This window comes from Mizuhopecten yessoensis, unplaced genomic scaffold (assembly GCF_002113885.1).
Source record: "Mizuhopecten yessoensis strain PY_sf001 unplaced genomic scaffold, ASM211388v2 scaffold3819, whole genome shotgun sequence".
Lineage (NCBI taxonomy): Eukaryota > Metazoa > Mollusca > Bivalvia > Pectinida > Pectinidae > Mizuhopecten > Mizuhopecten yessoensis.
This window is the reverse complement of record NW_018405235.1, coordinates 746,413-759,194: the sequence shown is the minus strand read 5'-3', so window position 1 is coordinate 759,194 and position 12,782 is coordinate 746,413. Positions and strand designations below refer to the sequence as shown.

The window sequence follows — 12,782 nt, the reverse complement described above, 5'->3', positions numbered from 1 at the left end:
GAGGGCTATATTTATGTGTTTGTATATCGGGTAAGATGAACGTTTCTGACCATATACAGAATGTAGCGAGGGCTATATTTATGTGTTTGTATATCGGGTAAGATGAACGTTTCTGACCATATATAGAATGTAGCGAGGGCTATATTTATGTGTTTGTATATTGGGTTAGATGAACGTTTCTGACCATATAATATTATGGAGTTACAATAGAAACTTTCTTTATAGTAATACAATAACGATTAATCACTCTTCTTGGCCCGGATGGTCACGTAAGGGAATTTCAATGTGGGACGAAATTGAAAAACCCAGAGGAAACCTATGTGTTAGGAAAGTTGATGCTATACTTTGTCACGCTCGACCGGGAATCGAACCGTGGCCTTCTAGGTGAAAGGCGAGTGCGCTATCCTTTCTGTCATCCGATCAACCCGACCTTGAACATTTTGGTTATAAACGATACGAGTATTGTGATGTTCACTCTGATATGGTTGTTCACTTATGGGCCCCGTTTCTGGTCACGTTCTGGAATATTTCTCCTGAATGCACATCACAGAGTAAACTATTTTTAGCCCCTTTCTTTCTATATATATATCATTTATGATCCGTTTTCTATATATGGTTTGTTGACCTCTTTCTATGTAGAATTTGGGAGCCTTTTCTATAGTGGATTTGTAAGCCTCTTTATATAACTTTGAACCTCTTTCTATTGATAATCTATCAACCACCCCTTCTCTCTCTTTCTTTCTCTCTCTCTCTCTCTATTTATATACATTGTGTGCTACTCTTGCTACATACATGTATATGTATAACGTGTGCGCCTCTCACTTTTAGCCTATGTATAATTGAGGACTTTTCGTACTTTCCTGTATAGCTATTCCTCCCGACTTTTCCATGGATATGTGCGCAGACGAACATCGGATGTTTCTGTGTCGCAGCGCCATTCAATGTGTGAACAAAACATTTGTGTGTGACCGGAAGGTGCACTGCCATGACGGAAGTGACGAAATGAGTTGTTACAGATATCATAGTTCAAAAGCTTCCGGTAAGTTATTTACATAAAACTTGATATTACTTTGTGTTTGTAAACAAATCTTCAGAACACTTACCGATTACTTAAAAATTACCGACGACTGAAATGCAGAAAATGTCGGAGACATTTTTTATCGGACTGAAAATGTATTCAATCCGTTCATTAGCGATGATATTATGGAAAATTAACGTCACGAAATGATTTTATTCCTGTTTTAATACCATTTCCGTTTCTATTCTTATAGTCTCCCTCCAGAACCTGGTTTCCACAGTGATAACAACAGCTCTCTGTCTGGTGTTTGTCGTTCTGAGTTCCTGACAACGTCACCACCAAATATACTTTCGATTTTAACACTTCAAATTGTTTTTGAGAAACTCAAATAAGTGGTGCTGTGAAGGTTTTTAATAATGAATTTGATATTCGGTTGTGTTGTAGTACAGTGTAAGTGATGTTGTTGTTGTGTGTTTTTATGCTAGAGTTACTTTCCCTTCAGACAAATAATTTTGTGATTTCCAATCATTTAATGTTTGTAAGAAACAAACCGGACTACAGTGCTGTGTTTAAACTGTTATATGGACAGGGATTAATTAGCGGAATATGAAGATCAGATTTTTTTTTTTTTTCTGGTTAGAGATTCTTCTCTTTTCCCTGTCCGATACCAAGACTTTAAAGAATGATAAATATTTTTGATGATAAATACTTACAATACTTGCCCACCTAACTTACGATTGATACTTAAATGCGAATTTAGAGCATGCTTTTCGTTTGCTTCTCTTTTTATATAATAAATATGACATTGTGTAGGTATGCTATGCGTACTTGAGTTGTTAATAATAAAATCGTTTGAGTGTTTGAGATAGAATTCCATTGGACGGGTGTAAAAATGTGTCCTGCACTCTCCTTATAACATACTGTGTATACAAGTAACTACGTACAACTCAGGTCTTGCTGGAAATTCGCTATTAAATTTGCGAAGTATTGGAGTACACACTTACTTTGAATAACTTAATATGATGTCCAAAATATCACTTTAGATATTCTGTAAATATTTTAATCTTTTAAATGATATTTGATTTGTAATAATGATATTTATAGTACTCTATATACAAATACTTGTAGTTACATTTACATTGTATAACTATACATCAAGTCTTCCGAGGATATTTTTAGAATCGTTCTTGCCAGTACCCCAGACGTGTTTGTATTGGATTGGGGTGTGGTCGGTGGTGATGTGATACAAACATTATATTGGGTACACTTAAGAAATGAATATTTTAGCAAATGTTGTTTTGGTCCTATAACACACATTGTTATTGATGACCAACTTAATAAAGCCCAACAGTATTTTATGTAAGTTTGTCAGCAATAGAAATGTGCGTTATATTAATTTTACTTAAGGTAACGCGCATCATGGAGTATGTTTGAACGGAACTGTGATGCATCCCCTCATAAATATTAAAAAGGTGCACTTCAAACCGTATATTTACGTTCGATTACACTAATTTTATTATTTGAAATTAAGAATAAATATTTTTTTTACGTCAAAAAGCAATACACCGTCCTGAAAACAACATTAATTGAACAGCTTTTTTCGCGAGAAAGATGATGCTTAGTCAATGGTGACAAAATACACAGTTGAGCAATAAACAAATAGATCCACTTTGCATATTTTTAATAATTTAATTTACATACCAGCTTGTTTAATATGCATTGCTTATCTTTAAAATTGATATGTGATCTCAATTTGAAACAAGATACTCTGTAACATATTTAGTTACAAAAAGTCGGAAATTTATTCTGTGTTCGCGAAGGTAGCTGACCGATAAACAACGGTCGGTCGTCAGGCAACGAGGGGTGGTGACTGCTTACATAGTGAGGTCAGAGGTCATATAACGGTACATGTAGTACTGTTAATATATTAATACACACTTGCTTTTATTGAATGATAACAACATTTTGAAGTGGTAGTGTTATCTAGAGGGACTGCAACATAAATGTAAATATATAGCATTTTTTGTTAAAATAGTCATTATTTATATTTACATTTTGATAGAGTAGTTACGCTTTATTTAGTTATATCGAACAGTTCTTTGAACAGCAAATTAAGTCTTGACAACAATGAAACTGATGATGTTACAATAGCAAATGGTGCTTTAGTCTCGCAACAACATTTGCCTCCTCAATGCATTGTAAGTACTAGTTTATTGTCCACATGTGGCTTTACGTACGCTGATATGTATTGTTATTGTCAATATTTGACATTCATCTTAATATACATTGATATTATACCAGTGAGTGCTTTTAGAATTATAAATAGATTTAATGTACACATGCACGTGATCTCATACACGTGGATTGAATTGTAATAAAATGCACGTTTGTTTAGTCAACCAATCTATTCGAAACTAGACTTGTGATTCTGCTCCTCCACGATACACTCCAATACTCTTGTATTGTATCATAGAAAAGTGGAATTGCAATTCTAATTTTAATGAGATTGTTAAGTCAAAATGTGGCATTTTAATTTATCATTTATGATTTCACCGATTATCACTATTGTCAATGAAGACATAGCGTATTTTCAGCGAATCAAATGCTCCACAAATGATGAGTGTTTTAACAGCCGACACACTTTAATATAAACTTTTTTTTATTTTACAACAATTATGAAACTAGTTATTTCAACTTATATTAATAACTCTTGTTGGCCCGGATGTTAGCGCGCGGGGGTCTTATTGTGGGAGGAAACAGGAGTACCCGGATAAAACCACCGTAGTCGGGCAGGTGACCGCATACCTTTTCACGTCCGATCGGGGAATCGAACCCCGGTCGCCTTGGTGAAAGGCAAGTGCGCTATCCACTGCACCATCCGACAGACACTCTATAATTGTTATGACTGATAATTATGTAATGTGTGAATGGTTATGCAAAAATTGATATTTTTTCTATCTTTTTGTGTAACTTAGTCATTCCTTGCCAGTTACATATTTGTCTTTTTTATAATGTTATTGTAACCGTATATCAAATGTATCGTTGATAAAATCTGCATTATTTCCTTTTATCATGCTTTGTTACAAAATATATTGAAATATTATGAAGTGGAGGAGTAAAAATAAACCGTGCATTATTATATGCTGTATATATTGTCATGTTAGCAGCACTGTTTGATAAGTCTTCGCAAAGTTGGCAAAAGTGCGCGATTTGCTGAAGGTGAGCACGGTGTTATTTAATGATAACATCGTCTTTTGTTGTACGTCTCAATAGATACCTGTGTTGTACATCTGAAATAATGTATTTTTGTACTTGAGTAGATATGGATATTGTTGTGCGTATGAGCTCATTGTTCCAAACTGTTATGAGAGACAAACAGTTGTTAAGTCTTTTAAATCTAGATTTGTGGTACCGTAGATTGAAAGTCAAATCAATTAAACTGTCAAATTGGACATTTTTGCGATGTGGAAATGTTCACATTTTTCCTGTCGAGTAAATTAGTCCGAAAATATCAACACACGAATATTTATTTATAGACTATCCACTTATTTCCATATGGCGATCGGTTTAAAAGTCACAACGCGAACATTTCCTCTCGCAAAAGTTTCCATTTTACAGTGGGTGCTCATTAGGTGTGCATCTATGAGTATTTACTGTATTCTAATTCGAAAGACTGGAATTTATTGTTTTATAAATGAACGGGTTATCAATTTAACTATTCGTGGTAGCACCGTTGTATGTCTGTCTTTACATTGTTAGAATTATACTTTCCCTTTGATTAAATGATGCTCTATATATTTATAAAATGTGTTGTGCTTCATCATCGGTTTTATCGAGGATATCTGGTTCTACACAAAATACAGAACTACGTGTACACTATTAATTGTAATAAGCCTCGTCATGTTTACCCGATATTTCCAGTTGAACTTTTGTTCACGGATGTTAGACGTAGAATGCGTTGTTGGGTTTTTGCTGGTAGATTCCATGTAGAGTCTACTCAATTGTTGGTCAAGTTGCTGGAGAAGCATCTTGACAAATGATCTACTACTTTATCTGGCTTTGAGTAACAGTTATTTGGTGATTACATTAGCGATTGTTAAGACGTGATGTAAAACAGGAGCCTGTACAGCTACGTTAGGGAGACAATTGCAGACGTCAACGGCCCTGCCTCTATTGCTTACACTCCGCTTCAACTGGTCGAACGTGTTTTTGTGTAAAGGTTTGATATATAAATCCTGAAGCTCTTTTTGCTTTGGAAACTAACTGGTTCGCATGCTCACTAAAATTCTTCAGTTCAATTCGTGTTCAAATATTACTCCCAATGTATTTTTCTATACCCATCCACTAACGTTTTTGCATAATTTCTCATTCAATCCAATATTCATTTTCATTGTCTAGTCAAAAAACATGTGGATATTATTTTGATTGTACATTTTCATTGACATATAAAACAATTACGGTCCTAGAGTTCCATGTGGACCAGTACACCGCCGTGGACAAATAAAACAATAAGGTCCTAAAACACTTCCATTTGGACCAGTACACCGCCGTGGACAAATAAAACAATAACGGTTCTGTAACACACTTCCCTGTAGACCAGTACAGTCCCGTGGACAAATAAAACAAAAACGGTTCAAGAGTTCCCTGTGGATCAGTACAGCCCCGATGATTAATTAAGCAATAACGATCCTAAAACACTTCCCTGTGGACCAATACAGCCCCGTGGACAAATAAAACAAAAACGATAATAAAATACTTCCCTGTGGACCAGTACAGCCCCGTGGACAAATAAAACAATGATGATACTAGAACACTTCCCTGTGGACCAGTACAGTCCCGTGGACAAATATAACAATGACGATACTAAAACATTTCTCTGTGATACAGTACAGACCCGTAGACAAATATAACAATGATGATACTAAAACACTTCTCTGTGAAACAGTACAGCCCCGTAGACAAATATAACAATGATGATACTAAAACTCTTCCCTGTTGACCAGTACAGCCCCGTGGCCAAATATAACAATGACGATACTAAAACATTTCTCTGTGAAACAGTACAACCCCGTAGACAAATATAACAATAACGATACTAAAACACTTCTCTGTGGACCAGTACAGCCCCGGGGACAAATATAACAATGACGATACTAAAACATTTCTCTGTGAAACAGTACAACCCCGTAGACAAATATAACAATAACGATACTAAAACGCTTCTCTGTGAAACAGTACAGTCCCGTGGACAAATAAAACAATAACGATACTAAAACACTTCTCTGTGGACCAGTACAGTCCCGTGGACAATTAAAACAATAACAATACTAAAACACTTCCCTGTGGACCAGTACAGTCCCGTGGACAATTAAAACAATGATGATACTAAAACACTTCCCTGTTGACCAGTACAGCCCCGTGGACAAATAAAACAATAACGATACTAAAACACTTCTCTGTGAAACAGTACAGTCCCGTACACAATTCAAACAATGACGATACTAAAACACTTCTCTGTGAAACAGTACAGCCCCGTAGACAAATAAAACAATAACGATACTAAAACAGTTCTCTGTGAAACAGTACAGTCCCGTAAACAATTCAAACAATGACGATACTAAAACACTTCTCTGTGAAACAGGACAGTCCCGTAGACAATTCAAACAATGATGATACTAAAACACTTCTCTGTGAAACAGTACACCCCCGTAGACAAATATAACAATAACGATACTAAAATACTTCCCTTCGGACCAGTACAGTCCCGTAGACAATTAAAACAATGATGATACTAAAACATTTCTCTGTGAAACAGTACAGTACCGTAGACAAATAAAACAATAACGATACTAAAACACTTCCCTGTGGACCAGTACAGTCCCGTGGACAAATATAACAATGACGATACTAAAACACTTCTCTGTGAAACAGTACAGTCCCGTAGACAATTCAAACAATGATGATACTAAAACACTTCTCTGTGAAACAGTACAGTCCCGTACACAAATAAAACAATAACGATACTAAAACACCTCCATGTGGACCAGTACAGCCCCGTTGACAAATAAAACAATAACGGCCCTAAAACACTTCCAGGTGGACCAGTACAGCCCCGTTGACAAATATAGCAATGGCGATACTAAAACACTTCCCTGTGGACCAGTACAGCCCCGTTGACAAATAAAACAATAACGGCCCTAAAACACTTCCATGTGGACCAGTACAGCCCCGTTGACAAATATAACAATGACGATACTAAAACACTTCCCTGTGGACTATTATTGATTACATCTTCGGAATTGGAAATTTCGATCCTTCCCTTTAATACTTCGCAGAAAGCTTTCTATCAACTTGAGAAGTCTCCCCTGGATCCCTCATTTTTCTTTTTTAACCAAAATAATTGTATCTTTTCTTGAGGATGGATAGATGTTCATTAGGGACGTCTACAACAACATTTTTATGATAGTTTAATATGTTTTAATAATTTCATTTTAAAGTCCGACATAATAATCACTGGTTTCATTTGATGTCGAATCAACGTCAGCGTCTTTTATGTCACTAATAGTACATTTTGTCTTGGTTTCGACGAAAATGATTTTCTAGAATGTCTTACCTTAAGTTTTGATGCGTAGGACCTGATTCTTTCCATGGTTGTGTTTTCATGCCCTGATAAGTTTCAGAGCTTGGTTTCTGGCTTTTCTTTGTGTTCATTCTATTTGTGGTTGTCGTTACAGTGAAGATACTTTTTTCCTTCTCGTTTTCTAGCTCCCGGTAGCTTGTACTCTTACCTAGCTTAATTGGTTTATTAATTGATACAGTCTCTGCGAAGATCTTCTACGACTCGTTCACACTTTTGTCACACAGTAAATTAGTTATATATGTACCACACAGATATTCTCTCCTATTTTTTTTATTGATGACAGTTCAATCTGTCTACCTTGCTTGTAGCATGTTCAATATACAGGCAGAATTTGAAGTTCGGACTGAAACATTGCTTCAATTCGACAGTCCGGGTACGGTTCAGACTCAATGCATTGCAGTGATCCACAATAATTACCCAAGTTAAAAAAATATAATTATCAGACATTCATTCCTAGCGATGTTTTAAATATTGTCTTCGAATTCAATCGAATGTCTGGGTATAATGATATATGAGACTTACCAATACACACGTACCATACTGTAGTTGGTGATGGGTATATAATGCCAGGTAAATACGACAAAAGTTGTTATTATGGCTAAAGCATGTAATTAGAAATACACTTATGTCAATCTATATATCACATTGTAGGTTATTATAGGCACCTTAATGAGCACTCGGCAGTGACTATTTTGGAGACTTGGAATATACGAGGAAAACGTGACACGTTGGTATAATTATTTGTAGTGGTTGTTTCGTTATAACGACGAATTTGAGATCTGTTGGCATGGTAACCACCAAACAAAGACCAGATAACTGACCGCTTGCATCTAGAAGACAACTTTCAGAACCCCAGACATGTAAATTCTTACACGGGTCTCACGTGTATCTCTTTCTGCAAAAGGCCTGGTTTTTGTCTTGCTAAACTTTAAAAGAAAATAGATACGTTACATGTATAGAACCATAAAACTGTTCTCCAATGCATTGCATTTGAGTCAATGGTAATTATTTATGTAAAATACCATGAACTGTTTGATACAGAAGGTGGTAAACGGTTATTACATCTAGTAACTCCGTTTAAGTTAAAAATAAAAGCACAATCACAGGTGAACAACAATAGAATATTTTCCCATGCCACCTACCCGGGAGTTTAAAACAAACAAAGGAGGATTTAAACCGTTAAAGCCTATTATTGTCGGCTTATCTCTCATGCAAACATTTGCATTCAAATGTGTTCCCCATATTAATCTGTGAAAAAAATAAAATATTTTATACTCATGTTTATGAAAACAAATTGCATGATGTAGTGTTTGTACATGGGTTCGGAGCTAAATCAAGAATTTAAAATCTATTCGATTACTGCTGTACTGGTTTTAAATCCACTTGACCGTGGTGGTACTATTTTCTAGTGGTTACCTGTATATACATAATCTACTCAGTGGTAGTTAATATAACAATTCTAGCCAATATTGGCAAAAAGTCTCTCAGTAAATAAGTCGGTTGTTGATTTTCAATGGACCGATTTACACCTTGTTACATATGTCAGCTCAAACATTCGAATTTATTATACATTGTAATTGATGTCATTCTTTTGAAGCTTTACCGGACCCAATATTTTTACTTCTTGTGTTAATTTGTAATAGTGTTGCTGTATAATTTTGTGCTATTTAATTTCCTGTCTTTAAAAATTGATTGATTATTGAATATTAAAAACGATTGTGATTAAGATATATAAGATTTAAGACGCTTTTTAAGTATCCTTTGTCGAACAAACTGAAAACATTGGAAATGGATGCATAATTTTTGTGACGTTATCATAATTGATAAAAGTTTGTCTTGAACATGTTTCATCGGACACAACGTGAAGTATCGGAGACTCAAGCCGTGTGAACAATAGGCCATGAAACGTGAAGTATCGGAGACTTAAGCCGTGTGAACAATAGGCCGTGAAACGTGAAGTATCGGAGACTCAAGCCGTGTGAACAATAGGCCGTGAAACGTGAAGTATCGGAGACTCAAGCCGTGTGAACAATAGGCCGTGAAACGTGAAGTATCGGAGACTCAAGCCGTGTGAACAATAGGCCGTGAACAGGATTTCTGACCAGGCCTGGAGTCTATACAGAAAGTAAACATAAACAGTGAGCGATAAACTCCGCTGTACACAAAACGTGAAAACACAATAATCACGCACGCGCACGTTAATTAATATAAATGCAATTTTTGACTCAGCACGTTGTTTATAATATAGGGTGCTACATAAATATCATATGTTATCTTTTATCGTTAATAGACATTCAGATGACTATTCAGATGACTTAGCTTTGTTTAACGAAATATTTCTATACAATATGTTAATACAATATACCTGTAAACGTAAATCTTAATGTAAAATCATTATAAGTTGAAACATCGGAGCCGAGAAAGATTTAGGGCGTTATATAAATGCCCTGTGAATCATCTAATCGTAGCAAGCCCTTACATTGCAATTGTGCTAAATTAATAGCGAAAATGGATCAATGTGTGTGTTTATTGTATACCTGTGAACGAACACCCTGATGCTCGTTAGAGTGCTATGATCTATTACCAATGCTACACTATACAAAACAGCCAGCAGTGCCACTAAACATTTTCCTAATATCTAGCTTTTAACTTATCATCTAAATACTCATAAAACAATTCGTCAACGACTAGAAATAAACTACAAATTATCAAACAGATACTGAAAGAAAAGTTTGTATAATATTTGATTGTTCCGTTTCCATAAGAGGCCTAGTAGTCAGGTATAGTTTGGCAGGGAAACGTTCCGTTAATGTTTGTCTGTAAGAAGATAGGGGAAGCATTTTCTTGTCAGAAAACACCGTCTCTTTATAGCATCTTCCCATTATCTTATTACACTTAGGGAGACGTAGTCTGGATTCCCTGTCTTAGAGATTTTGTACGTTATACGAATCACTAGTAAAGTTGTGATATTTTTGCCAAGGCAAAACATGGAATCAATAACATTGGTTATTTTGTACTCTTTTTAGTACCTGAGATAGGGATTCCTCGATACTGTTAAACAAATCCATAGCTGACAGACTATACCTCATATGAGTAACATATCAATCATATCTTTACTTATAAATAACAGATCTAACAATCTCAATCGGCATTTCTTGGATAATGTGCTTTGTAGTTTTATGTAACACTGACATATGTGATTCATATACAAGACTGAAACTATTCATTGACGTATCAAAACATCGCACCTTTGTTACATATTGAACCATGTACAACTGAAAGTGACAGAGTACAGTGGATATACTCTAATGTATAAACACCACAGAAAACAATATCAGTCGGTACACACAGGACTCTGAATTACACAATTAAATGTGCATTGTGTAGTTAGCTGTCTGTGTACGGTTATTCAAGGTTTGTTAACTTAACGCATCGTTATCGGAAATTTTGAAAGTAGGATTTGAAGGAAACATCTGGAAATTTACAAATATTTTTTGTCTATATTGTCTACAGATCATCATCTTACATCCCTATAGATAATAATGCGCGTCACTTTGGGTTTGGATTTTGACATTTTTGAATATATATATCTGAGATCAAATATATTTTGCGATTGTTGTCACGAACCTAACCAGGCTGGTCCTGCTATGTACATTAGACCGATTCATCAGAGCTCGGCTTCGGTTAAGACATATTTCAATACAAATAGTATTTAAGTTAGTGTTAGAAAACAAAAAATGTACATGCAATTAACTCACTTATTATCTTATGTGTGTATTTGTGTGTGTGAAATTGAATCGGATTATTACAAGGGAATCTTTATCTCCAATACTGTTTTCTTTATTTGTCAACGACATGGAATCCGAATTGATTAAGTCAAATTGCCAAAGTTATCACTTGCAATTACTTAATTTATTTTTGATTATTAATTATGTATACCGATGACACGGTATCTTTTTCTGAGGATGTAGTTGACCTCCAAAATATGTTGGATTTTTTAATCACTTATTCTCGACGTTGGAATTTATCTGTAAATGTAGGCAAAACAAAAATAGTTGTTTTTAGGAAAAGTAAACGATTGTATCCGAACGAGCAGAGGATTTTTGATGGTAAAGCTATATAAGTGGTAGATCTATTTTGCTATTTAGGTTTGGTTTTTAATTAAAATGGTAAATTTACCATTGCATTGAATAACATTGCTGTACAAGGAAGGAAAGCTTATTTTCTTCTTACTCGGAAAGCGAAAAGATTTTTGTCGAATGAAAAGACCAAGTTATCTTTATTTGATACTTATATATCCTGTATTGTGTATTACGGGTGTGAAGTATGGGGTTATAGTCCTGCACCGCAGATTGAAAATATACATTTATTATTTTTGAAAACCTTATTGGGTGTCAGGAAAACAGTAAATAATGTCATGGTGTATTTTGGTCGTTGACCTTTGCATATACAGCGTAGGATTGCTATAGTAAAGTACTGGCTGCAAATATAAAAGATTGGTAACTGTATTTTGAGGGCCTGTTACGATGAACTTTTAGAGCTTTATAACAGGAAACCAAATTGTAAAGCAAATTGGGTTTATCATCTGAGACGTGATTTTTGTACGTTGGGTTTTGGAGATGTGTGGTTGGTACAATGTGTACCAAATGAGAAATCTTTTTTATTATTATATATACAACGCATAAGGGATACTTTTATTCAGGAAATGAAAAAGATATTCGAGACATCTTCAAAATGTTTGTTGTATAAACACATTGTTGAGCGTTTTGATCTACAATGGTATTTTACAAAACCGCTATTTAAAAACAAAAATGTATTTTTGCGAAATATAGATTGCAAGCACATAACCTTAATATAGAGACAGGTAGATATAATGCAGTGCCCCGAAACCAGAGATTGTGTACTTTATGTGATCTTGGAGAGGTCGAGGATGAGTTTCATTTCATTCTTATGTGTCCTGTATTTTTAGAATTAAGAGTATCGTATATCAAGCCATACTATCGTATTCGTCCTTCTGTGTTTAAATTAATAGAGCTACTGGCTAGCAAAAAAAATAAACTTATTAGAAATTTAAGTAAGTATTTGATTCAAGCAACTGTTAAGAGAAGTCATATATTATGAAAT

General features: G+C 34.9%; 1 protein-coding gene across 1 annotated transcript in view; it reads left to right on the top strand.

Annotated features, from left to right (window-relative positions):
* Positions 1–3,734, top strand: part of LOC110448087 (A disintegrin and metalloproteinase with thrombospondin motifs 20-like) — a 21,313-nt gene extending 17,579 nt beyond the window's left edge. The window contains exons 5-6 of the mRNA XM_021494138.1: positions 869–1,039; positions 1,272–3,734. Of these exons, the coding sequence (XP_021349813.1) occupies positions 869–1,039; positions 1,272–1,345 (245 nt within the window). The 3' untranslated portion in view covers positions 1,346–3,734. The remainder of the gene's footprint in view (positions 1–868; positions 1,040–1,271) is intronic.
* The last annotated feature ends 9,048 nt before the right edge of the window (positions 3,735–12,782 follow it).